This window comes from Oryctolagus cuniculus, chromosome 15, assembly GCF_051225735.1.
Source record: "Oryctolagus cuniculus isolate XC-2025 breed Fujian yellow rabbit chromosome 15, ASM5122573v1, whole genome shotgun sequence".
Taxonomy (NCBI): Eukaryota; Metazoa; Chordata; class Mammalia; order Lagomorpha; family Leporidae; genus Oryctolagus; species Oryctolagus cuniculus.
The window spans coordinates 60,985,225-61,010,237 of NC_142881.1; the positions used below are offsets into that span (position 1 = coordinate 60,985,225).

General features: G+C 53.3%; 1 protein-coding gene and 2 long non-coding RNA genes across 13 annotated transcripts in view; 2 read left to right on the forward strand and 1 right to left on the reverse strand.

Moving 5' to 3' along the window:
• TSPAN15 (tetraspanin 15) overlaps positions 1–1,630 on the forward strand; it is a 44,928-nt gene extending 43,298 nt beyond the window's left edge. For 2 of the 4 annotated variants that reach the window (XM_051823853.3, XM_002718443.6), the window contains exon 8: positions 1–687. In XM_051823853.3, the coding sequence (XP_051679813.3) occupies positions 1–19 (19 nt within the window). In that variant the 3' untranslated portion in view covers positions 20–687. Of the gene's footprint in view, positions 688–1,318 lie in introns of those variants that run through there. The other 2 variants (XM_051823851.3, XM_051823850.3) reach the window with 2 other exon arrangements.
• LOC149122011 (uncharacterized) lies at positions 188–17,008 on the reverse strand. 2 transcript variants are annotated; one of them, XR_016221674.1, is made up of 3 exons: positions 16,870–17,008; positions 13,033–13,086; positions 188–1,332 (listed from the first exon to the last, which is right to left on the reverse strand). It is a non-coding gene; the product is annotated as an uncharacterized LOC149122011 (long non-coding RNA). The 2 variants fall into 2 exon arrangements; XR_016221673.1 differs by having other exon boundaries at positions 1,318–1,449.
• Positions 17,006–25,013, forward strand: part of LOC103351351 (uncharacterized) — a 19,798-nt gene continuing 11,790 nt past the window's right edge. Inside the window, exons 1-5 of one of the 7 annotated variants that reach the window (XR_016221672.1) lie at positions 17,083–17,131; positions 18,268–18,330; positions 18,769–18,901; positions 19,805–19,954; positions 22,017–22,265. This is a non-coding gene — a long non-coding RNA (uncharacterized LOC103351351). Of the gene's footprint in view, positions 17,132–18,267; positions 18,331–18,768; positions 18,902–19,804; positions 19,955–21,673; positions 21,801–21,959; positions 22,266–23,770; positions 23,788–25,013 lie in introns of those variants that run through there. The other 6 variants (XR_016221671.1, XR_016221666.1, XR_016221667.1 and 3 more) reach the window with 6 other exon arrangements.

Consider the following 25,013-nt stretch of genomic DNA (forward strand, 5'->3'; position numbering starts at 1 on the left):
TTCCTGGGGGTGCTGCTGACGCTGCTCTACATCACCCGCGTGGAGGACATCATCACGGAGCACTCTGTCACCGATGGGCTCCTGGGGCCGGGCGCCAAGCCCCGCGTGGAGGCGGCGGCCACGGGATGCTGCTTGTGCTACCCCAGTTAGGGATCATGCCCGGGACAGCAGCGCCAGCAGCTCACGTGGCCCAGCGCCTCTGAGTCCACGCCGTGCCCTGGGCTGGACAGCACCACGGCCCCTCTGCCTGACCGAAACCCAGGCTGTGTGCGCCATGCTGTTACGGGCTCCCATGGCCACGCCCTCCCCAGGGGCAGGGCCTGAGGCCCTCCCAGAAGAGGATTTGCACCCCAGGCTGATGGTTGAGCTCCTGGAGCCTGAGGCCCGCTGGGCCACAAGGCAGGGAGGGGTCTCTTCTCCAGGGCTGAGCTCAGAGTCCATTGCATTCCTGGCAGTGCCTTGGTGCACTGTTGATTCCCCAGTTGGGAGTCTTTCTGTAGTGATCCGTAACCGAGGGGAGAGAAGTGCGTGCCTGTGGGGCAGGGGCTGCGGCTTCACTAACCCTATTTTTCTATGTGATTTTTGTAACATTCATATTTTGTACACAGTTAACGGGAGTTTCTGACTAACCAAAGCTGAGTGCCTGCCCTCCCAGCCAGTCCATTAATCAAACAATGAAGACATGCATTTTGTTGTTGTTGGCCTTTCATTTGCGCTGTTTGGGTGGGGAGGGGGTAACCTTAAGCCCTTGGTGCAAGGATTGAGGAGAGACCATGCTGGGGTGAGCATAGTTTGGGACACCGAGGCCAGGAGCAGCTCAGGGCTGGAGGCAGAGATGACACACCCATTGCCCAGGCTGGCAGACCAAGACCCATGGCATCTGGCATGAGGCTGCACCACCGGGGAGTGGGGCAGGTGGGGACGAGGAGAGCCGAGGGGCCCACACCTGCCCGCCCACCCCCACCCCCGCCACCAGCACAGCGGGAACAGCTCCTCCCAGCTCCCATCCTATGCAGCTGATTCTGCCAGGGACTGGTACCAAGCAAAGCTTTGTGCTGGGCGCCCCCTGCTGGAGATGGCAGCATGTGCGCGGATCAGTTCTTGGGTTCTGGATTTTCTGTGAGGTTCTTAGCAGCCAGGGCAACAGAAGCAAAACCTGAAGAACCGCCCTCAGGATCAGAAGTGCCCCCAGAACCCTCCCATTAAGAGTTGGATGCTCAGGGCCGGCGCTGTGGCGTAGTGGGTAAAGTGGCTGCTTGCAGTGCTGGCATCCACATGAGTGCTGGTTCAAGTCCCGGCTGCTCCACTTCTAATCCAGCTCTCTGCTATGGCCTGGGAAAGCAATAGAAGATGGCCCAAGTCTTTGGGCTCCTGCACTCATGTGGGAGACCCAGAAGAAGCTCCTGGCTCCTGGCCTCGGAGTGGCACAGCTCTAGTCGTTGCAGCCATCTGAAGAGTGAACCAGCAGGTAGAAGATATCTCTCTTCCTCCCTCCCTCCCTCCCTCTCCCTCCCTCCTTCCCTCTCCCTCCCTTCCTCTCCCTCTCTCTCCCTCTCCCACTCGCTCTCTCAACTGCCTCTGCCTCTCAAATAAAAAATCTTTTAAAAAAGAGTTGGATGCTCAGTGTGCAGACTATATAAGCCTCATTGTCTGATGCCTAAGAAAGGGCAGGGGAGAGGCAGGCATGGCATAATGGGTTAAGCTCATAATGAATTAATCTGCTGCTTAGGACACCAGCATCCCATTTGGGCGCTGGTTTGAGTCCCGGCTGCTCCACTTCATATCCAGCTTCCTACTAAATGTGCCTGGGAAAGCACAAGAGATGACCCAAGTGCTTGGGCCCCTGTACCCAGGTGGAGTTCCAGGTGGAGAAACTGTAGTAGAGATGATTAAAATAGAGCAATGCAGCCATGGCAAACATCATACTGTATCCTTTGCTGCAGGAACTTGTCTAGATATCGATCCTCACAACTGTAGGTGGTGGTGCTTGTAAACGCACGTTGTTGGTGGGGAGACTGAGGCACCGGATGGTCAGATGGAACCGTGTGTGCACACACAACCAGGTGAGAGAGACCAGGTGTGGCGTCCCTGCAGGGTTGCCATGGCAACTGCTTGCCACCTGCTCCATTTTGACTTCTAGGCACAAGGCCATGTCAAGCTGTATGTCTGGCTGATGGCCTCATGGTTCTGGCCATTTTCTGAGGCCTCTCCCTGTGCCGAGAGGAGAGGGCAGCTGCCTTTGGGAGCAAGAGGTCAGAGGCTTTGAGCGGTGCTTGGGACTGAGTCTGCTTGTCCAAAGTCACCTTGCCTGGACCCTGGAGACCTGGCCACCTGGTCTTGCCCTCCTTCCAGCACCACTCGTGGCTGCCCCGTCCTGGACTGCTGCCCCCATTGGCTACGATGTGGCCTCGGGCTCAGGGGTTGGTGCCTATGTAGCTGGCACTGTGGCGCAGCAGGTGCTTGGGAAACTGTAGCAGAATGCAGTTTCACGTCCCAGCCGCTCCACTTCCAATCCAGCTTCCTGCTGATGCACCTGGGAAGCAGTGGAGGATGGCTCAGGTATTTGAGCCCCTGCATCCATGTGGGAGACCTGGATGGAGTTCCAGGCTCCTGGCCTCGGCTTGACCCAGCCCAGGCAGTTGTGGCCATTTGGTGAATGAACCAATGAATGGGAAACCCCTCTTGTGTCACTGTGCATTTCAAATAAAATAATACATAAATTTAAGAAAAAAAGAGTGGCCCCACAGTCACTGACTCTGCTACCCAGGTCTCGGGTATTTCGGACCATGGCCCAGAGGAATCTGAAGGCAGGAAGAGAGGGGTGGGGTGGGCCGGGGGGACGCACGCCTCACTGCACCTGCTCAGGGAGCTGGATCCTGCAGCCCTGGATGGAACGAGAAAACTCGAATGGGGTCCAGAGCTGTGTGATCCCTACAGTACCCCCAGCACCTAGCTGAGTGCCCACTGCAGCAGCCAGTCAGTTGTGGACAAAGGACATGAGTGAATGCGGTGGGCCAGGGAGGTACTACCCATGGGGAAATAAACCCCGAGTTTGCCCTGGCAGGCGGGCCAGTCCTGAGCCTTTGTCTCGGATGGGGTTGGTGGATGGGGTTGGTGCTACAGCCTGGGCCCCATGTGGTGCCAGGGCTGCGCCAGGGCCCTGGGAGGGACATGGACTCTGAGCCCCCGATCGCCTCTTCTTGGGGTGACCTCTGCACCATCCATCCCCAGTCAGTCAAGTCACCAGTGTCCCCCTTTCATGCTGGCCACTCACTGACTCTGTGCTGGCCTCTCCTCACCCACAGTGGCCCACAGTCACCACACTGCACAGCAGGTGCCGGCCCCTCATGCAGCCCATGCTGCAGCTGGGGTTTGGATGCACGACTGCCTGCAGGGCCCTTGCTCCCCCACATCACACCAGTCTGGCATCTGAGGTCCAGTCTGCCCTTCTGGTCTCACCACCAGGCTCCTGCTCCAGGCAGCAGGTCCCTGGACTGACCCAGTTCATTCTTGGGTTGCAAGGCTTTCTTTATCATCTCACTTAGGAAGACCCAGCTCCTAACCCTCCGCACGCCTCCTCCCTCCCCCAGTCTCACCTGCACTCTGTGTGTGCAAGGATTTATTTAATGACTTCTTATTCCTCAGAGGACAGAAGCTAAGGCTAGACTATCTTAGTCAACATGGAGCCTGCCTTCCACTCTCCTGGGGACTGGTAAGTGCTGCCGGCTCTGGCACAGCCGGTGAGCCCTGGGAGAGAACCTGATTTCTAAGTCTTGAGAGCCCAGGAAGACAAAAAAACACTGATCTTTCCAGCAAGAAAATGAGAACTTACATGGACACTAGGTGGCGCTGCCCACCCGCTGCGCAGAGCCCAGAACCCGCTAACCCCACCCTCCCTGGCCCCAATAGCCTGGGAACCTTCTGGGTGCAGTTGCTGGAGTGTACCCTCAACCACTACCCACAAAAGAGTAGACCACAAGGTGAGGGAGCCTAAAATATCGTGAATGCTGGTATACAGTAGGCGCTTATGAAATGAGCAAATGACTATTCTCTGAGGTTGGCATAGTTGAGACATCTCTACCCCCATTTTACAAAGTAGGAAACTTAACCTCCATCATTATTTTTGGCTGTCAGTAGGTCTGTGTAGCAGGCACTGTGCTGAACATATTTTCTTCGTCCTGTGTAGTCACCATGGCAACAGGCAAGGCTTAATCACTCCAATTTTGCAGGGGATGAAGTTGACTTGCTCTTGCCACAGTCCGTGAATAAATGGGAGGAGCCAGAAGTCCTATTGCTCTGCCTGCCTCTGAGCCAGATGGTGGAACCAGGACCACCTGTCAGTCCAGTGCTGCCTCCTTCCCCTACTCTAAACCGCCCCCCAGGGGCAGACCCCTCCCAGCCAGCACAGCCGCAGCCCTAGGTGTCATGTGACCACCAGAGGGAGACCTTGGCCTTCAGACAGCCACAGCAGGGCCTGGCAAGGGGAGAGTATTGGACTCGGATGCCGAGACCTGAGACCGTACAGGCACCTGGGACTCTGCAGGGCAGGTTCTTCACCTGTGAAACCTGGGTCCCCGTGAGGACGACAAGAGACGGTGCATGAGCAGTTCTTAGGCCAGCCCTAGGCCCTTGTTCTGTGCGCTGAGCCGGCCACGCCGACGGTGAGCAGTGGTAACGTGGCGGGCACTGACTGCGCTCTTGTACTGATTTGCTTCCGTTTCAACGGTCCCCTCTGCTGACAGCAGGGTTTTAATCTATGCTCTGCTCTCTCCCTGTAGCTGAGATGGTGGAGCAGGGTGCACGGCAGGTGCTCTGTATCCACGTGCCAACCAAGGGACCGCAGTGGCCTGGAGCACTTGGCACCTGCATTGATTGGGCCCCTGAGGGTCAGGGACTGTCAGCACGGTCAAGCATCCGTCCCCCTCAAGGCCTTAATTTCTTCTCCAGAGGGAGCCTAGTTTTCAGGAGGCGGCCATGCCAGATGTAACGACGCCCTTTAATGCCACCTGTCCCCCCTTCATCTCCTTTCTCCCATGTCCTCTCCTCCAGCAGCTGAGGCAAACGTGCCATGGCTCCTACTCCGCTCCCCATACCCAGTGAGCCCCCGGATAAATCATCCGAGCAGCAGAGTATCCGCAACCGGCTCCCACAGCCAGAAGGGGAACCCTGTGTCGGGAATGTCAGCCACTGCCTGGTCACTGAGTGCTACAAACCCCAACATCCCCCTGCAGATTGCGTCGTACAATCACTGTAGCACTAGCAACTACAAGACACAGAGCAGGTTCTCAGTAAGCATTTGTCCAGTAAATTCATGACTCAGTGTGCCGTCTTCCTCAGCACGAGATTCAAATGGCACAATCAGATCACGTGTATGTCAGAGGCCGGCGCTGTGATAAAGCCACCACCTGAGAAGCTGCATCCCACATGGGCACTGGCTTGTGTCCTGGCTGCTCCACCTCCAATCCAGCTCCCTGCTAATGGCCTAGGAAAGATAGCTCAAGGGTTTGGGCCCCTGCACCCCCATGGGAGACCCAGATGAAGCTCCTGGCTTCTGGCTTCAGCCTGGCCCAGCTCTGGCCATTGCAGCCATTGGGGGAGTGGGCCAGCGGATGGAAGACCTCTCTGTCTCTGTCTCTCCCTCTCTGTGTGTAACTCTGACTTTCAAATGAATAAATTAAAAAAAAAAAAGCACATGCATATGTCAGGCTCTATGATGTAAGGTACTCAAGAACATAGGGGGGCCAGCGCTGTGGCGTAGCGGGTAAAGCCATAGCCTGCAGTGCTGGCATCCCATGTGGGTGCTGGTTTGAGTCCTAGCTGCTCCACTTCTGATCCAGCTCTCTGCTGTGGCCCAGGAAGGCAGTGGAGGATGGCCCAAGCGCTTGGGCCCTGCACCCGCATGGGAGACCCAGAGGAAGCTCCTGGCTCCTGGCTTCAGATCGGCCCAGCTCTGGCCATTGTAGCCATCTGGGGAGTGAACCAGTAGACAGAAGACCCCCCCCCCCTTCTCTTTCTGTGTAACTCTTTCGAATAAGTAAGTAAATCTTTAAAAAAAAATAAAGAACAATTAGGTCAGAACAATTTCTATTAGGAGGCTGTGGTAAACAAAAAATACCACAGCTCAGTTAAAATGTGCATATGGATGCAACAAATAGTAGACCCCAAAGTGTAAAAGTCAAGTACAAGATCAAAAGAGCAGGAGAAAACATTCCCAGGTTGCTATGGAAAAGCATGAGGACAGAACCTCACCAGGAGCGCGTCAGGACTTGGACTGCAGGAGTCTCAGCCCCCACCCCTGCCAGACACACGCACCTCTGGCCTGAAGGGAACCAAGCAACCATCAAGGTTTTTGGAGGGGCAGACTCTTGATTAAAAAGTGAAAAATCCCCAGTAAAGTTAAAAAATGCACAAAACCAATGGCAGTTTTTCTCTGCTTTCTTCAATGCACACAGAGAAAGAAGAAATATTTGAGCGTTCCCTGAGTGCAGGGGGAGGTGCCCAGGCCCTGGGCTGCAGGAATTAGAACCGTAACCACCTGTGTCCCAGGCACGGGCACTGGCGGGCTCCAGAAGCACTCCACTGCAACGCTGCTTCTCCTAGTGGAAAATGGGCACTAAGGGCTTGCCCTTCGCGGAGTGACAGCTAGCCAGGTGCAGCCGATGTTACCCAGCTCGGGAAAGGAAGGTGCCGCAGCAACATGGCGGTGGGTGGGGAAGCTCCACACGTGACGACACAGAGAGCGTGACGTCATCTATGCAAACTGAGACAGAACTGCTGCTTACGGGTGTCGCTGCAAGAGGGACAGGATGAAAACGAGGGCCGGAAGGAGGCGTCTCAGGTGTAGGAGACTCCGAAAGGGGAAAGGAGATGGAACTGGGAGCCAAGTGGGATTTGGCCCTGTCTGTACAGTGTTACTCATTTTCTTTTTCTTTTTTAAAGATTTATTTATTTATTTGAAAATCAGAATTACACAGAGAGAAAAGGAGACGCAGAGAGAGAGAGAGAGAGGGAGGTCTTCCATCTGCTGGTTCACTCCCCAGTTGACTGCAATGGTTGGAGCTGTGCCGATCCAAAGCCAGGAGCCAGGAGCTTCTTCAGGGTCTCCAATGTGGGTGCAGAGGCCCAAGGACTTGGGCCATCTTCCATTGCTTTCCCAGGCCATAACAGAGAGCTGAATTGGAAGTGGAGCAGCCAGGACTCGAACCAGCACCCATATGGGATACCAGTACTGCAGGCGGCGGCTTTACCCGCTACGCCACAGCATGAGCCCCACTCATTTTCTTTTAAAACTGGAAACTAGGGGTGGTTGCTGTGCCTAGCAGGTAAAGCCACCAGCTGCAGTGCCAGCATCCCATATGGGTACGGGTTCAAGTCCCGGCTGCTCTACTTCTGATCCAGCTCTCTGCCATGGCCTGGGAAAGTAGTAGAAGATGGCCCAAGTGCTTGGGCCCCTGCTCCAGCATCAGAGAGCCAGCCTGGGCATTGGATTGGCACAGCTCCAGCCACTGCAGCCATCTGGGGAGTGAACCTGCGATGGAAGACCTGCCTCTCTCTCTCTCTCTCTGCCTCTGCCTCTCTATAATTCTGCCTTTCAAATAAATAAATAATAAAAAACTGGAAATAGAAGTGATCAGATGTAAATATTTGACCATTAAGGATTTCTATAGAGAATTTATGTTTTCTTCAGGAACTTCATATACACTTTGATGTTTTTTGGTGAATTATTTTGTTGTGGTAAAATATATGTAACCTAAATTTTAGCATTTTAGCCATTTTTCAATGTATAGACCAGAATTAAAGTCTTAAAGAAACTTGAGTGAATATCCAATCTAATATAAAATAATAAAAGAAATAAAATGCAAGCAAAGGAGAAGACAGACTTCAAAAAAAGGTAAAAGTTGAAATAAATAAATAAATGGAGAACCAGAAAATCACACACACACACACACACACAAAAAAAAAAGATTAATAAACTGAACTTTAGCTTTTATTTTTTTATTTTATTTTATTTTATTTTATTTTTTTTGACAGGCAGAGTGGACAGTGAGAGAGAGAGACAGAGAGAAAGGTCTTCCTTTGCCGTTGGTTCACCCTCCAATGGCCGCCGCGGCCGGTGCGCTGCGGCCGGCGCACCGCGCTGATCCGATGGCAGGAGCCAGGAGCCAGGTGCTTTTCCTGGTCTCCCACGGGGTGCAGGGCCCAAGCACCTGGGCCATCCTGCACTGCACTCCCTGGCCACAGCAGAGAGCTGGCCTGGAAGAGGGGCAACCGGGACAGAACCCGGCGCCCCAACCGGGACTAGAACCCGGTGTGCCGGCGCCGCAAGGCGGAGGATTAGCCTAGTGAGCCGCGGCGCCGGCCAATAAACTGAACTTTAGCTTTTATTAAAGAGTTAGTGCTTGACAATCCTGAATAAGGTTGGGACCAAAAGGGAGAAGCTAAAATGTGCATTAGAAACAAGAAACATGGGATAAGCACAGGTTTGAAAGACAAGAAAGGAATTATAAGCAAACCTGATGTGCAACTCTACAGCAGTGAACTGGAAGAACTGGAGAAGTAAATGGTTTTTAGGATTAATTAACAAAACCAGTCCACAAACAAAAATAAACTTTAAAATGCCGATAACCACACATAAGATTAAAATGCAGGGGCCGGCGCTGTGGCGCCGTGGGTTAACGCCCTGGCTTAAAGCACCGGCATCCCATATGGGCACCAATTCGAAACCTGGCTGCTCCACTTCCTGTCCAGCTCTTTGCTATGGCCCGGGAAAGCAGTAGAAGATGGCCTAAGTCCTTGGGCCCTTGCACCCACGTGGGAGACCTGGAGGAAGCTCCTGGCTCCTGGCTTTGGATCAGCACAGCTCCGGTCGTTGCGGCCACCTGGGGAGTCAACCAGCGGATGGACGACCTTTTTTTTTTTTTCTTCTCTTTCTCTACCTCTCTCTGTAACTCTGTCTTTCAAATAAAATAAATATATCTTTAAAAAAAAGATTAAAATGCAATGAAAAAATTGATGACTTGGTCTAACTCAATAATTTAAAAAAAAAAAACTGATTAAAACTAGGCAAAGAACCTGAACAGACAGTGCTGCAAGTTTGATGTACAAATAAATGTCCACTGTGCTCTAAAAAGATGCTTGACACCATTAGTCATCAGAGAAATGCCAAACCATGATGTAGGGGCTGCTGTGGGGTGGTGGGTTAAGCTGCTTCTTGAATTGCCAGAGTCCTGGCTACTCAACTTCTTCTTCTTTTTTTCCCCAAGATTTATTTATTTGAAAAGCAGAGTTACAGAGAGAGGCAGAGATGGTGGGGGGAAGGGGGGGGAGAGAGAGGGGGAGAGAGGGAGAGAGAGAGGGAGAGAGAGAGAGAGAGAGAGAGGTCTTCCATCCACTGGTTCACTCCCCAAATGGCCGCAACAAGCAGGGCCAGGCCAGGACAAAGCCAGGAGTTTCCTCTGGGTCTCCCACGTGGGTGCAGGGATCCAGGGACTTGGGCCATCTTCCGTTGCTTTCCAAGGCACATTAGCAGTGAGCTGGACCAGAAGTGGAACAGCTAGGACTCCAACCAACACTCATATGGGATGCCAATGCCGCAGGCCAGGGCTTTAACCCACTGAGCCATAGTGCCAGCCCTGCTACTCCACTTCTGATCCAGCTCCCTGCTTATGTGCCTACAAGACAGCAGAAGATGGCCCAAGTGCTTGGGCCCTGCCACCCATGTCAGGGTCCAGGATGGAGTTCCTGGCTCCTGGCTTCAGTTGGCCTAGCCCTGGCTGTTGTGGGCATTTGGAAAGTAAACCAGTAGATGGAAAATCTCTGTCACTCTGCCTTTCAAATAAATTAATTAATCTTAAAAATAAAACTGTGATTTAAATAATACTTTGTATCCACTAGGATAGGTAGAATCAGAAAGTCTGGTGATAACAAGTGTTGGCAAGGCCATGGGGAAGGTGGAATCCTCCCACCTTGGTGATGGCCATGTGCAAGGGTGTAGCCACTTTGCAAAACGGGCTGACAATGTCACGTGATTAAATACCGAGTCCCCAGATGACCCCACACTTCTGTTCCTAGGTAGACACCCAGGAGTGATGGAAACATGTATGTCCACATAAAAGCTTGCACATGGATGTTTATGGCAGCATTATTCATCATAGCCCAAAGGTGGAACTGTCCCAGGTGTCCACCAACAAACAAATGGATAAAGTGTATCATATCCATACTATGGACTATTGTCTAGTCATAAAAAGTAATGAAATTCTGACACATGTTACAACATGGGTGAAACTTTTAAAATATTTACTTATTTATTGGAAATGCAGAGAGAGAGAGAGAGAGAGAGAGATATTTTTCCATCTACTGGCTTACTTCCCGAATGCCCACGATAGCCAGGGCTGGTCCAGGCCAAAGCCAGGAGCCTGGAACTTGATTCAAGGCTTCCACATGTGCAGCAGGAACCCAAGTATCTGAGCCATCACTTACTGTCTCCCACAGGGTACATCAGCAGAAAGCTGGACTCAGAGGTGCAGCCGGGACTCGAACCTAGGCATTCTATTGATATGGGATGTGGGTGTCCCAAGCAGTCAAAAAAAAGCATGCCCACTCTGGACGGATCTTTAAAACATTGCGCTGAATGAAAGAAGCCACTCCCCAAAGATCACAGTATTACATGACTTGAGTCGAGCGAAATGTCCAGGACAGCAACATCTACAGAGACAGAAGCTGGTGGTTGCCTGGGGCTGGGGGAGGACAGAGGAGGGCTGTCTTTTGGAAGGTGGTCACAGTGCTTTAAATGGACTGTGACGATGACTGCACTTAACTGAGGATATGTTACAAACCACTGCATTTTGCGGTTTAAATGAGCAGATTATGTGGTGTGTGGATTTTATCTCATCAAGCTTTTAGGAGAACCTAAGATTCTGGAACTGGCGCTGAAACATCTCATATTAGAGTGCTGACTCGAATCCTATTGCTCCACTTCCATTCCAGCTCCCTGTTAATGGGCCTGGGAAGGCAGCAGAAGATGGCTCAAGTACTTGGGTCCCTGCCACCCATGAGGGAGATGTGGGTGGAGTTTCAGGTTCCTGGAGTCAGCCTGGCCCAGCCCTGCACATTGTGGGCATTTAAGGAGTGAGCCAGCAGATGGAAGATCTCCCTCTCTCTCCTTCTCTCTGCCACTCTGTCTCTCAAATAAATAAATACATCTTTAAAAATAATTACAAAAGCAGAGGCAAATTGTTAACAACATGCATGAGCTCAGGAAACATTATCTCAGGACCCGCTCCTGAGGAATCCATGGAGGAACGAGCTTCACACAACCAGAAAGAGCAGAGAGACGCAGCCGAGGACTGGCGGGAGTGCGCCGGCTCTAGGGTCCCAGGCATGATTATAGTGCGACCCCCCCAGGCCCGTGGGGGCAGGAGGAGAAGGGGAAGCCTCTGCAAAGATATCTTTCAGTCACCAGCTTGGTAGTGGCTGTGGCAGTATTGCTATCCTGCGACTATTGCACTAGGGTACTTCAAAATGTTTGTAGAAAAATAGAATTTTTAAATGGGTGCAAAAGTCTTGAAATTCATGCATCTGCATTCTCCATGAACTTCTGAAGACCCCTCATATATGCAACATGCGATGTTCTAATCATTTCACCCTCTATGTGTTGATAGCCAGGACTATTTCTAGAAAATAATGTATTTATTTTATTTGAAAGGGAAAGAGAGTGATCTTTCATTTGCTGGTTCACCCCCGAAATGCCTACAACAGCTGAGGCTGGGACAGCCACATCCAGGAGCCAGGAACTCCATCCAGGTCTCCTACCTCAAGGGCAGGGGCCCAACGATTTGAGCTGCCACTGCTGCCTCTCAGAGTGTACATTAGCAGGAAGTTGGGGTTGGGAGCATGGCTGGGACTCCAATCCTGGCACTCTGATACAGGATGCAGGACTCCCAAGCAATGTCTTCATGACTTCACCAAAATTACACTGCTTTTAAAACACTATTTATTTATTTGGACGGAGCAGAGAGAGAGAATGATGGAGAGTAGAGAGAGATCTCCCCATCTCTAGTGTACTCCACAAAGGCCCACAATAGCCAGTTGGGCCAGGCCAAAGCCAGGAGCCCAGAGCTCAATCTGGGTCTCCCATATGGATGTCAGGGACCCAAGTCCTTGAGCCATCATCTGCTGCCTCTCAGGGCACTCATTAGCTGGGCAGTCAAGTAGTTTGTACTCAAAGCAGGTACTCTGCTGTGGCACTGCGGGCGCCCCAAGTGGGAACTTCGTGGCAGGCTGGTCACCCCCAGTATATATTTTACTTCTGTTTCCTGGCTCCCATGGACATTCCTAGGGCCCAGCTTACAGTGTTGAAATACCACTCCCCGTGAAAAGAAATAAGAATTTTTGAGAAATAGAAGATTCCTACTCCGGGACAGGAAACACATGAGTCAGTCTAGAACATTCTGGAACATTTTTTTTTTACCAAACATGACGTCATTAGGCTACCAGGATGGCATCAAAAGGACCCAAGAAGCAACTCGAAGAGGCTCCCACTGACCAGGACGGGACAATCTGAGCTTCAATTATGATGGATTGACAGTCTATCAGATGTTTAGCCTATGAGTTCACAATGACCAAAAACAAAGAACAGAAATAACAGGAAAACTAGTCTGTCTCCCGTGGAGCATGCCAGAGGAGCAATTTAACATCTTAGAACCTGCCACATGAAGAGAACAGATCAAGCAATTTTTCTCATGTTGCCTTTCTCACGTGAACAGCACCGCGGTGTAATCAGATAACAGGAGAGGAGCCACCCTTGGTGAAATCACTGCAGCTAGGAAGCAGAATTCCTGCTGTGGCCTGGGGCCTCCCTGCCTCCTTCCCCACAAAACTCCCTTCCCATCAGCCTCCTTGGTGTTTCACATGCCTGCATTAGAAGCCAGACACAGCTGATTTAACCCAATATAGCCAAGCCATATTAACATGTAATCAATATAAAAAGTGACTTTTCTAACTACCAATAACAAGCATTCTTTTAAAACATACCTGTTGGAGGAGTCCTGAGTCAGTGTCTAAAATGCAGGCATTGATGAAACCATTCTGAAAGGAAAATTTTGAAAATATTACCAGATAACCACAGTAATGGCTGCCTCATTCTGGGAGTCTACCACACACCAGACTATACTTGGAGTGTGTGGTTTTTTCACAAATCAAGTTTTGAGGCCAGTGCTGTGGCATAGCAGGCAAAGACACCACCTGTGGTACCAGCATCCTATATGGGCACTGGTTCAAGTTCAAGCTCCCTGCTAATACACCTGGGAAAGCAGCAGAAGATGGCCCAAGTGCTCAGGCCCCTGCACCCTGAGTGACCCTGAAGAAGCTCTTGGCTCCTAGCTTCGGACTGGCCCAGCTCTGGCTGTTGCAGCCATTTGGGGAGTGGAGGGAAGATCTCTGTCTCTGCCTTTCAAATAAATAAATAAATCTTAAAAAGAAAAGAAAGAAACCAGCCCTGGGCCCAAGCAGTAGAGGGAGACCAGTGCATGCCCTACAGATCTCAGGCCTGGAGACATTCAGAACACACTCCCGAGCCAGGAGGCTTAGACTGCTGGGTATGGTGGGTGGGCCTCAAGACAGTGTGGTGGCCCATGGGAAGAGAGAGACCTCCAACCAAGTTCTACCTCATTTCAGAAGAGGTAGACACAAGGCATCCGCCCACCAGTCAAGCCTATTTCAAGACCTGCCTCTCCTAGGAAGCTTCTCTGACTCCACATCTCTCCTCTTACGGCCTGCTGCCCTTCCCCTGCACATGTGGTACAAATGGCAGCAAGAACTCCTAGGACATAGTGACCATGAGCCAGCACACCCAGTGCTTACTGAGAGTCAGGTTCCGTTCTAAGCGTATTGCTTGCTGATCTGGCTGCTCCTTGCTCATAGAAATCCATCTAGAAATTGAGTGGCTTTCTCATCCCGCAGAGTTCCATGGGGTGGCTGGGCTCAGCTGGGCAGTTCCTCTGGTAGTCTCCCTTGGGGTGTTTTGTGCAGCTACAATTGACCAACAGCTGCACCTGGGCTCACCTGGAGACTCAGCCTGGAACCTGGGGTGATGACGGGATGGCTGGTCTCTACTCCTGCTCGATGTGACCTTGGGGCCTCCCCTCAAGTGACCTGTCCAGGTGGCTCCTCCAGCAGGGCAGCTCAGGGCCACGCCCACCAAGAGGGAGAATGCAGAAACTGTCAGTCCTATTAAAGACTAGGGCCGGGCTGACCCAGGAACTCCCCTACCATCATCTGTCAGTCCCTGATCAGCCCAGACTCAACACTGAGGGGAGGGGGGGCTGCCCAGAACTTTGAATCAGTGAGGGCTGTCTTTAAAGACCAGCTAATATCCAGTCGTTGGATCTTCAATCTCCTTGGAGGAACTGCTGTTATTAACCTCACTTTACACATGAGGAAACCCAGACATAAAAAGAAATAAAATGATGTCCAAAGCCACAAAGTGTCAAAGCTGAGATTCAAAGTGATGCAATCTGGCTCCAGGCCCTGGCTCATGACTGCTCCATCAGCTAATCCTTACCACGAGATAATAAAAATAAAGGAGGAAGAGCGACTTCCTTGAAGGCATAGTGAGCCAGGGCTCCGGGCCAGCCCAGATACAGGCTGGCCCTTCTCTGTGTCCCTAGCCTTGGTGGTGCCAAGGTCCAGGGTGTAGGGGCCCAAGAGGACCAGAGGTGCCCAGGTGAATTTCCCAAGGCAGACCTCGAGGGCGAGGCAGCAGCACAGTCAGGAGGGGCCATTTGAGGTTGATGGGAAGATGAGCATGATCCACCCTGGGCGGCTCAGCAAGGAGAGGATGCGCAGGAAGGGCTGTCTGAGGGGGCCCAGTGATAGGAAGGAAAACTAGGGGTAGAGGGAGGGGCGGATCTGGGAGAGGCTAAGCACGCAGGAAGCTTGCAGTCATGGTTGGTGGTAGGAATGGCCGGCTCCATGGCTCCAAGGGGCACTGCTGAGTAAGGAGGCTGCTGAATCCCAGCAGTTCGGGGGTCCCCTCCCCTCACAGCCCTACTCTTGAAAAGAATGCTCTCCATCTTTTCTCAGAAAGTGTTCCCTTGTGCCGAGTCCCCACCTGTCTCCTGGATAACTTCCTGTTCTAGTCTAGGTCTCGGGGACTGAACTCCATCTGCAGGGCTGGCTGCTCAGGTGTCCACGGGTGGAGAGGGAGTTCTGCAGAGATGTGCGTTTGCATCCTCACCCGTCACCTGGGCTGTGAGCAGAGCAAACAGGTGTAGAGCCTCCCCCGGCCATGTTTTGAATTTGGTGCCATCCAAAACCTTGTTTTCTCTTTAAGCAGTTAGGAGAGGTGGGCTTCGGAGTGCCAAGGAGCTGGATTCGAAGCCTTTCTTGGCTACTTAGCAGATGGGCGGTTATGAGCAAGTTTTCAGTTGTCTGGCCCTCAGCTTCTGTATTTGGATGGCATGGGTGGGGGCGAGGCCTCTCTCTTCCTTTAGGGGGCGCCTTCTGATTTTTAAAACAATCTTTTATTTGTTTGAAAAGTAGAGCTAGAGATCATCCATCCACTGTTTTCACTCTCCACATGGCTGCAATGGCCAGGGCAGGGCCAAGCTGAAGCCAGCAACCAGGAGCTCTTCAGTGATGGAACCAAGACAGAAGCCTCAGCCATTCTTGCTCATTGCCCAAAAGATAGAGAAACACTGGAACGTATTCCTTGTCCTTGAATCTCAACTGGGTCTCACATCCTATTGCCTTCATAGTCCACCCTGCAAGCCCACCTGAAAGACCAGTTCTGGGAATTCCCCTCCACCTGCTGTCCCCTACCCCACCCCCATCCCTAGCCCTCCTAAAATATACAAAGGCCTGGCCCTTGAGGTCAGGGCCTGCCACGTGTTCCATTAGTGTGCACGCTGGCAGTTGGTCACCCACCTCTAGGAATTTATTTTCTCTGAATAAATCCGGTCTGGCTGCAGATTCCCACACTGCCTCCTCTCTATTCTGCGCCTCTTTTCCTAACATTTATGGTGCCCCGAGTGAGGAGGCGCCAATCTGCAACTCTTTTCCTGACACTCCAGGTCTCCCACATGAGTGGCAGGGGCCCAAGCACTTGGGCCAACTTCTGCTGCTTCCCCAGGCACAGTAGCAGGGACCTGGACCAGATGTGGAGCAGCCAGGACTCGAACCGGTACCCCTACGGGATGCCAGCATCACAGGTGGTGGCTTCACCTGCTCCGCCACAACGCCAGCCCTTAGAGGATACTCTGCAAGGTTAGAGACACACATCACCACCTTTCCATCCCGTGGCCCCCACTTTCTCACTTTTCTCCCAAGGTCAAGGGGAAGGCCTCTGGCGTCCATGGAAGCCATGTCCCCTGCTGTGTCCCACTAGGAACCCCGAGGGCCAGGAAGATGCCTCCATCTGCGGGTTGAGCCGAAGCGGAGGAGCACCAAGATGGCGCGCGACTTATCCAGCTCCACCACTTGGCAGATCTCCAAGGGGAGGCCCTGTGGCCACCCTCCTGTCTCAACAGCCCCCTGCCAGTCCCTCTAAGTCTCCCAAGCGCCCCTGACACCTTGAGCTCCCATGGAACACAGCCCCACCTCTCCCGGTCCCCTCCCGTATGGCTACAGCAATCCAGCGGGCCTCGGATTCCGGCCACCGGTCGCCTGCCCGGTCGGGGCCGCTGCGGCGCAGAGGGCGGGGCGTTTTCTGGGAAGACGGGCGGGCGGCAGCTGCCCCACGGGCCGGCGGCGGGCCTGAATAGCTTCACAGCTCGGGCCCTGCCTCTGAATGGGGCCTCGGCCCCTCCCTGGCGGTGGCCTGGAAGAGATGACATTTTCATTGCAAGCTAACAAGGGGAGAAATGCAATTACCTCACAAAGGGGCTCCGGAGGGGCCTGGCAGCCGGGAAGGAGCGAGGAGGAAGGGGGTAGCTCCTTCGGGGCCAGTCCCCTGCCTGAGGGGCCCTGCTTGCGCCACAGGCCAGGCTTCCTCACCTGCGGCTTCTTAGCCTTTGCCCCTTCCTCGTTTTTTTTTCTCCGCACGTGTTGAGAGTTTTCCTCAAGTTTAGTATTTAAGCAGAAAGCGTACGCGCAGCTGTGAGGCGAAAGCGCAGAGCTCATTCTATAAAGGAAGGTAACTCGGAGACACGGGCGGATAAGCCTTGGGGGCGGCGAGGGCTTGGGCCCGGCAGCCCCCTGGGTTCTCCGTGCTGGCCGGGCGGGGCACCCAGCTCCTCCTTCAAACAGCGGCACCAGCGAGGCCCAGGGCGCGAGGAGGGCGGCCCCGAGGCCGGGCTGCCCTTAACCTTGGCTGCTCTTCCCTTGGCCGAGAACGAGGGCCTCTTCGGGGGCACCGACTTCCCTGCGCTTTGCGGGGTGCTCACGCGGGTTCTAAGAACGGTGAGGGGCCTCGGGAGGTGGAGGGCCCGGCGGCGCCTCTCCCTCCCCTCGCAGACCCCCTCCGGGAGGAAATTAGCATTCACTTCCTCCCGCCTAGGCAGAGCAAATCGGCCTCAAAAGCCGGCCGGCCTGGAGGCCACACAGCGCGCCCCTCCGTGGCTCCCTCCCCATTCCCTCTCCCCTCCCCCAACCTGCAGAGCTCTCCCGCCCCAGGACAGTGAGGGGGCCTTGCTAAGGAGTGGGGTGGGGGTGTTCAGGATTTGGGGGCAGCGCCTGCCAGTGCCCTCTCCAAACTGGAGGTGTCACCTGTCTCCTTCCCACGGAAGCTTTCAGGAGAGTTTAGACCCCAACGGAGGGACAGCTCTGGCCCCCATCCCGGGAAACACAGGTGCAGAGGGAGGGGCATTGTGCCAGGTGGCATGGCTCACCTCAAATCCCACCCACTCAGGCCTGCTGGTCAGGGACCACTCCGGGCTCTGGGGACCTTCTGCTCCCCTCCGGGGAGGTGAGGTGGGGGGGAGGCAAGTCTGATCCAGAGCCACTGGGCACGCGCAGTCCCCAGGGTCCGCAGTCTGGCAGTGATTCCAAGAGGAACCCTGGTGTGCAGGAGAGGCAGAGACGGCAAAGAACAGTCCTGACTAAGGAGCCAGCAGTGCCTAAGCCCTCCTCTAGAAGACAGTAGAGGCTGGGAAACCTTGTGTTCCCTTGCTCTGTTCCCTGTCCAGCCCCTGTTGGTCCTCACCTCCTTGTGACACTCGACCCCCAGGAAATCCCTCCCACCGCACCCCTTCTTGAGGCTCAGCCTTGCGTGCCTGGCCTGTGCCTGCCGCTCTGAGCGTTGAGTGTGTGTTGGCCCATGGACCTCCCTAGGGCCTCTGCGGTGGAGCTGAGTGCTCGGTCTTCAGACCACAACACCTCTGGAGACTGGACAATGTGAGTTCCGCCTTCAGTGGGCCTGAGCTCTCGGTGGCCTCCTCAGCCATCCCCAGTCTCCTGTTCGAAGGAGGTTCTCTCCCTCTTCCGTATTATCTCTTTCCTGATGTCTCCCAAACGCCCACATCCATCCTGCACAAGTCCCATGGCTGCAAGATTTGCCTGCCTGGGTGTCTCAGCTTAAGAGAGGCCACCCACTGAGCGGGCTTCCCTCCAATCCTCTCTCGGGCCCCCAGAAGAGAAACTCTTGGCCCATTTCCCATCGATTCACCTCTCATCCCTCCTTCTGATCAACACCCCCCATCCCACTATCCCAGTATCCCATCACCCAGGTGATCCCACCTCTGAAATGTCTCTGGCGTTGGCACCCTCCCTGGGGCTGTAACTCCACCATCTCTTACTTGGCTGTTGACGTAACTCCCTGCTTCTCTCCTGCAGTCACAGCCCGGTACGTCTACATCTTAGCCCAAATCTCTTGCTGCTTCCAGTCCTGTGTCCTTGCCGTCCCCAAGCTCGTGGCCTCTGCTCTTCCTCTTCCACACCCACCTAGCTCTGCAGCCTCCGCCCCATGGTAAGCACTTCTCTGAACACTCCTTGTGCGTCCATCTGCGTTTATCCCTTCTCGTGGCCAGAAAATCTTTGATGTCACCTCTGAGTGAGGCCCTGAGCCCAGCATTGGGAGAACGTATGGGCCACCAGGCCCTGGCCCTGTCCAGTCTTCATGTTGCTGCACACGCCGTCCTGCTCAGAAATACGAGGTCCTAGATCTTTTCCCTACACATTCTGTTTGGAGTCTACACAGTACCCTTTGCAGACACTTGAACTAAGACCCAGAAGCCAGAAGAAGTGAGGTTATTTTGGTTAAAAGTAATGGAAGTCATCTCAGACCAGTATGAACGGAGATTAATCAGCTCATGTGAACAGGGATGCTAGGGGCCCTGCCCCTCCCCTCGGGCTTTCTACCCCCATGTCGTCCACAGCAGAGATGGGGAGAGGGCGGTGAGTGGCTGCAGCGAGAGCTGTCGCTTTACATCACCCCAGCCCAGCCCAGGAAAAAGCGCTTCTCTCCCAGCACCCGTGTACAAATCTTGAGCAAGGACTGTGATCACAGAGGCATCCCCAGAGGACTAGCTGAAGCAGAGAGGAGAAGAGAGTGGGCTGAGCCGGGCCCCATACCCATCCCTGTGCCTTGGGAGGCTGGTGTCCTGACTGGCAGCCCGGGCAGGCCTCAGGGAACCGGGGCGGAGTCGTGCTCCAAAGGAAGGGGTGCTGTACCTGGGAGAGGCCATGGGGCAGGCCAAACCAGAGGCCGCCCTGTCACAGTGTGTCTCACGGCTGGACTACTGCCCCAGAAGCCCTGGAGCTGGATGATCAAACAGAACATCAAGCATGGCCATAAACGGTCCTGATCCCCATTGCTGTGCAGGAGCTAACAAGGAAGGAACATTTCCTCACTGCACACGTTTCTTTCTAGACTTCTGCTTCAGGGATGACCTGTTACTGGGGCAGACTTATGTACTGCCGGAAACAACTAGACCACAGACAAAATACGGAGAATGATCTTCAGACAGCGGGCAGCAGGCAGCGCTGGGGCATAATCCGGGAGAGAACAGAAATGAATGAGGTGAGCACCATGAGCACCTGCTGGTTTCTGGTCCACGAGGCAGGGACTGGGAGCCCTACCAGATGAGTTGAGGACACAGAAAACAGAGTGCAGGAGGTTGAAATAGCTGGGATTTTCAGGGCCAAGTACTTGGCCAAGAAATCTTTACAGAGGGAGTTGGAGAAATATGCATAGAGTGGTCTTGAGTTTTTCAACGTAAATCTGTTCAAGTGGCAGGCAGAACTCTACAAGGCTAGTCAAAAACCCAGCTTTCACGGAAAAGGTAACTGCTGGGAGCTGTAGGACAGAAAGCTCTCAGGACTGTGGCGTCATCTGAGATCCTATAGCCAGGGTGAGAGACACTGGTAAAAACGTGAGGCATCCACATTGGTGAATGATATCAGAGACTCTTAATTCAGTAGTGGGGCTAAACTAGCTGTGGAGTAAGGCCACGATTGACTTTTTTTAAAAAGATTTATTTCATTTGAAAGACAGAGTTATAGAGAGGTAGAGACAGAGAGAGAGGCCTTCTATCTGCTGGTTCACTCCCCAGATGGCTGCAGTGGCCGGAGCTGCACCAATCTGAAGCTTCGAAGCCAGGAGCCAGGAGTTTCTTCTGGGTCTCCCACATGGGTACAAGGGCTTGGGCCATCTTCTACTGCTTTCTTAGGCCATAGCAGAGAGCTGGATCAGAAGAGGAGCAGCCTGGACTAGAACTGGTGCCCATATGGGATGCTGGCGCTTCAGGCCAGGGCGTTAACCCACTGTGCCACAGGCCACAGCGCTGGCCCGATTGACCTTTTTTTTTTGTTTGTTTGACAGGCAGAGTGGACAGTGAGAGAGAGAGAGAGACAAAGGTCTTCCTTTGCCATTGGTTCACCCTCCAATGGCTGCCACGGCTGGCGCGCTGCGGCCGGCGCACCACGCCTGTCCAAAGCCAGGAGCCAGGTGCTTCTCCTGGTCTCCCATGGGGTGCAGGGCCCAAGCACCTGGGCCATCCTCCACTGCACTCCCTGGCCACAGCAGAGAGCTGGCCTGGAAGAGGGGCAACCGGGACAGAATCCGGTGCCCCGACCAGGACTAGAACCTGGTGTGCCGGCGCCGCAAGGCGGAGGATTAGCCTATTGAGCCACAGCGCTGGCCCTGATTGACTCATTTTTAAAAAAGCTAATGGGCTGGCGCTGTGGTGGTGTGGGTACAGCTGCTGCCTGCAATGCTGGCAGTTCAAGTCCTGTTTTGCTCTACTCTGATCCAGCTCTCTGCTATGGCCTGGGAAAGCAGTAGAAGGTGGCCCAAGTCCTTGGGCCCCTGTACCCATGTGGGAGACCCAGAGTAGGCTTCTGGCTCCAGCCTGACCCAGCCCTGGCTATTGTGGACATTTAGGGGAATGAAATAGCAGATGGAAGATGTCTCAAACTCTCTAAAACCCTCTATAACTCTCTAATACTCTCTTTCAAATAAATGAATAAATTAAAAAACCCACAAAGATTATGTGGGTCTTTTAATGGACTTCCAGAACAAGGCACAAGCCCTCGTGAATGGAAAACAACCAAATCCGGCACTCAACAATATAAACTTGCATTGCCCAACATCCAAGAGAGAATGATTAGAAATGAAAAGCAGAAAAATGTTACCCACAACTAGGAGAAAACCAATGCAAATACATCCATAAACATCTGAGGTGATGGAATTAATAACCAAGGATATTAAAGTAGCTCTTACAAATATACTCATGCCCAGGGATGCAGAGAAAAATGTGAACATAATGAGATAGGAAGTGGAATACCCAGGAGATGAAAAACACAATATTTGAAATGAAAATTTCATGAGATAGGATGAACAGCTCAATATTCACAGAAGAAAACACGTGTGCCCTTGAAAAAAAACTGTGACCTTGAGGACCTCACCTTGGAAATGACCTAAAACGAAGCACAGAGGGGAGACAGGCATCCTGGCCTCAGTTTCCTCATCTAAATGAAGGGAGGGGCTGACGCTGTGGCGCAGTAGGTTAATCCTCTGCCTGCAGTGCCGGCATCCCATATGGGTGCTGGTTCTAGTGCCGGCTGCTCCTCTTCCAATCAAGCTCTCCGCTATGGCCTGGGAAAGATGGTCCAAGTCTGTGGGCTCCTGCATTCATGTGGGACACCTGAAAGAAGCTCCTGTCTTCGGATTAGCACAGCTCCGGCCGTTGCAGCCATCTGGAGAGTGAACCAGCAGCCATCTGGAGAGTGAACCAGCGGATGGAAGACCTCTCTCTCTCTGTCTCTACCTCTCGCTGTCTGTATCTCTACTTCTCAAATAAATAATAACAATAAAAAATCCTAAAGGGATTGTGCGGGATAATACCCAAGAGTCATTCATTCATCCTGGCCTTTATGACCTCTGGATCTGACCAGAGGTGCAAGCGCTTGGCTCCGTTCAGACTTAATCTGTTTGGCCTAAATTGCGTTGGAATTTTGCCTGCAGTTGGTAGCTGACGTTAGGAAGATTTTGCAAACACGTCTGAATTTCCAACCTTTCTTGAAAAATAGTCGAGACTTAAGAAGCAGCCGGGCCCTTGCAGTGTGCTTGGCCTCTCCAGGTGCCCAAAGACCATGCCCCTGAGTGATATGTGCCATTCACGCATGTCACCGCTCACCCTGTGACAGGAGCTCGGTGCCTGGGCTCGCAGGCAGCGTGTGTTCTGCTGTATTCTCTGCCAGGCAGGCCCTCCCCAGCCAGGACAGGAGAGGGGAGGGGCAGTATTTCAGGGCTGCTTGAGGGTCCACTATGGTAAGCTGGACTTGGGGCAGGGGACGAGAGGCAGAACTCCATGGGCCCAGGTTTGACACAGGAAACACAGCCTCGCACTGGCTCCTCTCCTACCCACCCCTGCCAGAGGCTCAGCCGAGAGGGCAGAGCTAAGTCCCTTCCTCTGTGGACACCTTGACAGATCCCCTACCTCCCCCCAGCTCAGATGTGAGTCACTGCCAAGGTCAGGTGCCAGCTGGCTGCCCCATGCAGAGGACACCAGGGGGAGCTGGGGGCGGGGTGGGGGGGAGCCTGCAGGAGTCCCTGCCTTCCATCCCCACAGCCTCAGGTCCTGTTCTCCCCTGGCTTGGGGACCCCAGTTGTACTCCACAGGGCTCATAGCCCCACAGTGAGGCCGAGAAGTAACAGCTTTGATCATAGTAGGGCCCAGGGAAGGCTCCAGGACTGCGAGGTCAGACAGACCTGGAGTTGAGTCCCGGCTGCTTGTGCAGAGCATCAGTCAAGGAACACAGTTGAAGGCCCGGAGCCTGGGCTTTTTCACCTCCAATGGGACAATCAGCTCCTCCTCTGTTGTCCACCAGGGGCAATGGCTCTGCGTCTATGGACGCCGCTGGTGTAGTGCGGGAGTGTCGCCGTGGGCAGTGCTGGCTGCCTCCAATGTTTTTTAAAAAAAGATTTATGTATCCATCTATTTGAAAGGCAGAGTCACAGAGGGAGGGAGAGACAGATTTTTTCCACCTGCTGGTTCAATTCCCAAATGGCACTTCAACAGCTGGGGTTGGGTCAGGTGCAAGCCAGGGTCCTGGAGCTCCATCCAGGTCTCCCACATGGGTGGCAGGGGCCCAAGTACGTGGGCCACCTTTAGGTGCCTTCCAAGGGGCATTAGCAGGGAGCTGGATCAGAAGTAGAGCAGCTGGGACTTGAACTGGCACTTGGATGGTGCTGGACCTGGGATGCTCGCTGCGCCACAAGCCCCACCCCTGGCTGCCTCCTTTTCCTCTCCCCTAGTGTGGGGCACTTCTCCATGACTCTTGACCCCACCTGGCGTGCTCACGTGGAGCAGTCACATCCTTCTCCTCTTTCAAGGCTCACAGGAAATGTCACTGCCTCTGGGAAGTCTTCCCTGACTTCATCTCCCTCAGGAATTCTTTCTCATGTCCACCCTGACTTCTGGGCGCTCCCAGAGAACTGCTGCCCAAGTTCATGGAGTTCCACACCTGCTCGCTCAGCGGCGTCTCTCCCTGGATGGAAGGCAAACACCTGGAGGGTGGGGTCCATGCTAGACTGACCCCACCTCCAGCCTCCTCCCACCATGCTTCCTCCAGGCAGTCCACAGTGGACGACCACGGGCCCAACCCTGGAGCCATAGGTGTCCAGAGCCTGAAGTGGCATAAAAACTCTGACCTAGCATCTCTACTTTGAGGAACTTTTCCTAAAAAAATAATAAAAAGATAAACTATTGGCCCTTTGTATCCAAGGGTTATGTATCCATGAATTCAACCAAATACAGATCAAAAAATATTCAAAAAAAAGTAACATCTATGCTGAACACATACAGACTTTTTTTTCTTGTCATTTCAAACAATACAGTATAGTGTCTGGTGTTGTGGCACAGTGAGTTAAGTTGCCACTTGCAATGCTGGCATCCTGTGTAAGTGCAGGTTCAAGTCCCAGCTGCTCCACTTCCAATCCTGTTCCTTACTAGTGTGCCCAAGTGCTTGTACCCCTACCACCCAAGTGGGAGGTCTGGATGGAGGTCCTGGCTCCTGGCTTCAGCCTGGCCCAGCCCCAGCCACTGCCACCACCTGGGGAGTGATCCAGGGTATAGAAGATCTCTCTGTAACTCTGCCTTTCAAATAAATAAAGGTAAGAATAAAATGAATAAATGAAATACAGTATAACAAGAATTAACCCAATATTAGGTATTTTAAGCAATCCAGAGATGATTGAAATTATATGGGGTGGGCACTTAGCCTCGCAGTTAAGATGCCTGTATGCCATAATGGAGGACCTGGGTTCAATACCCTGCCCTGCGGCTGGCACCGTGGCTCACTAGGCTAATCCTCTGTCTGCGGTGCCAGTACTCCGGATTCTGTCCTGGTTGCCCCTCTTCCAGTCCAGCTCTCTGCTGTGGCCCGGGAGTGCAGTGGAGGATGGCCCAAGTGCTTGGGCCCTGCACCCCATGGGAGACCAGGAGAAGCACCTGGCTTTGGATTGGCGCAGTGTCAGCCGTAGCGGCCATTTGCGGGGTGAACCAGCAGAAGGAAGACCTTTCTCTCTGTCTCTCTCTTTCACTGTCTGACTCTGCCTGCCTGCCTGCCAAACAAAC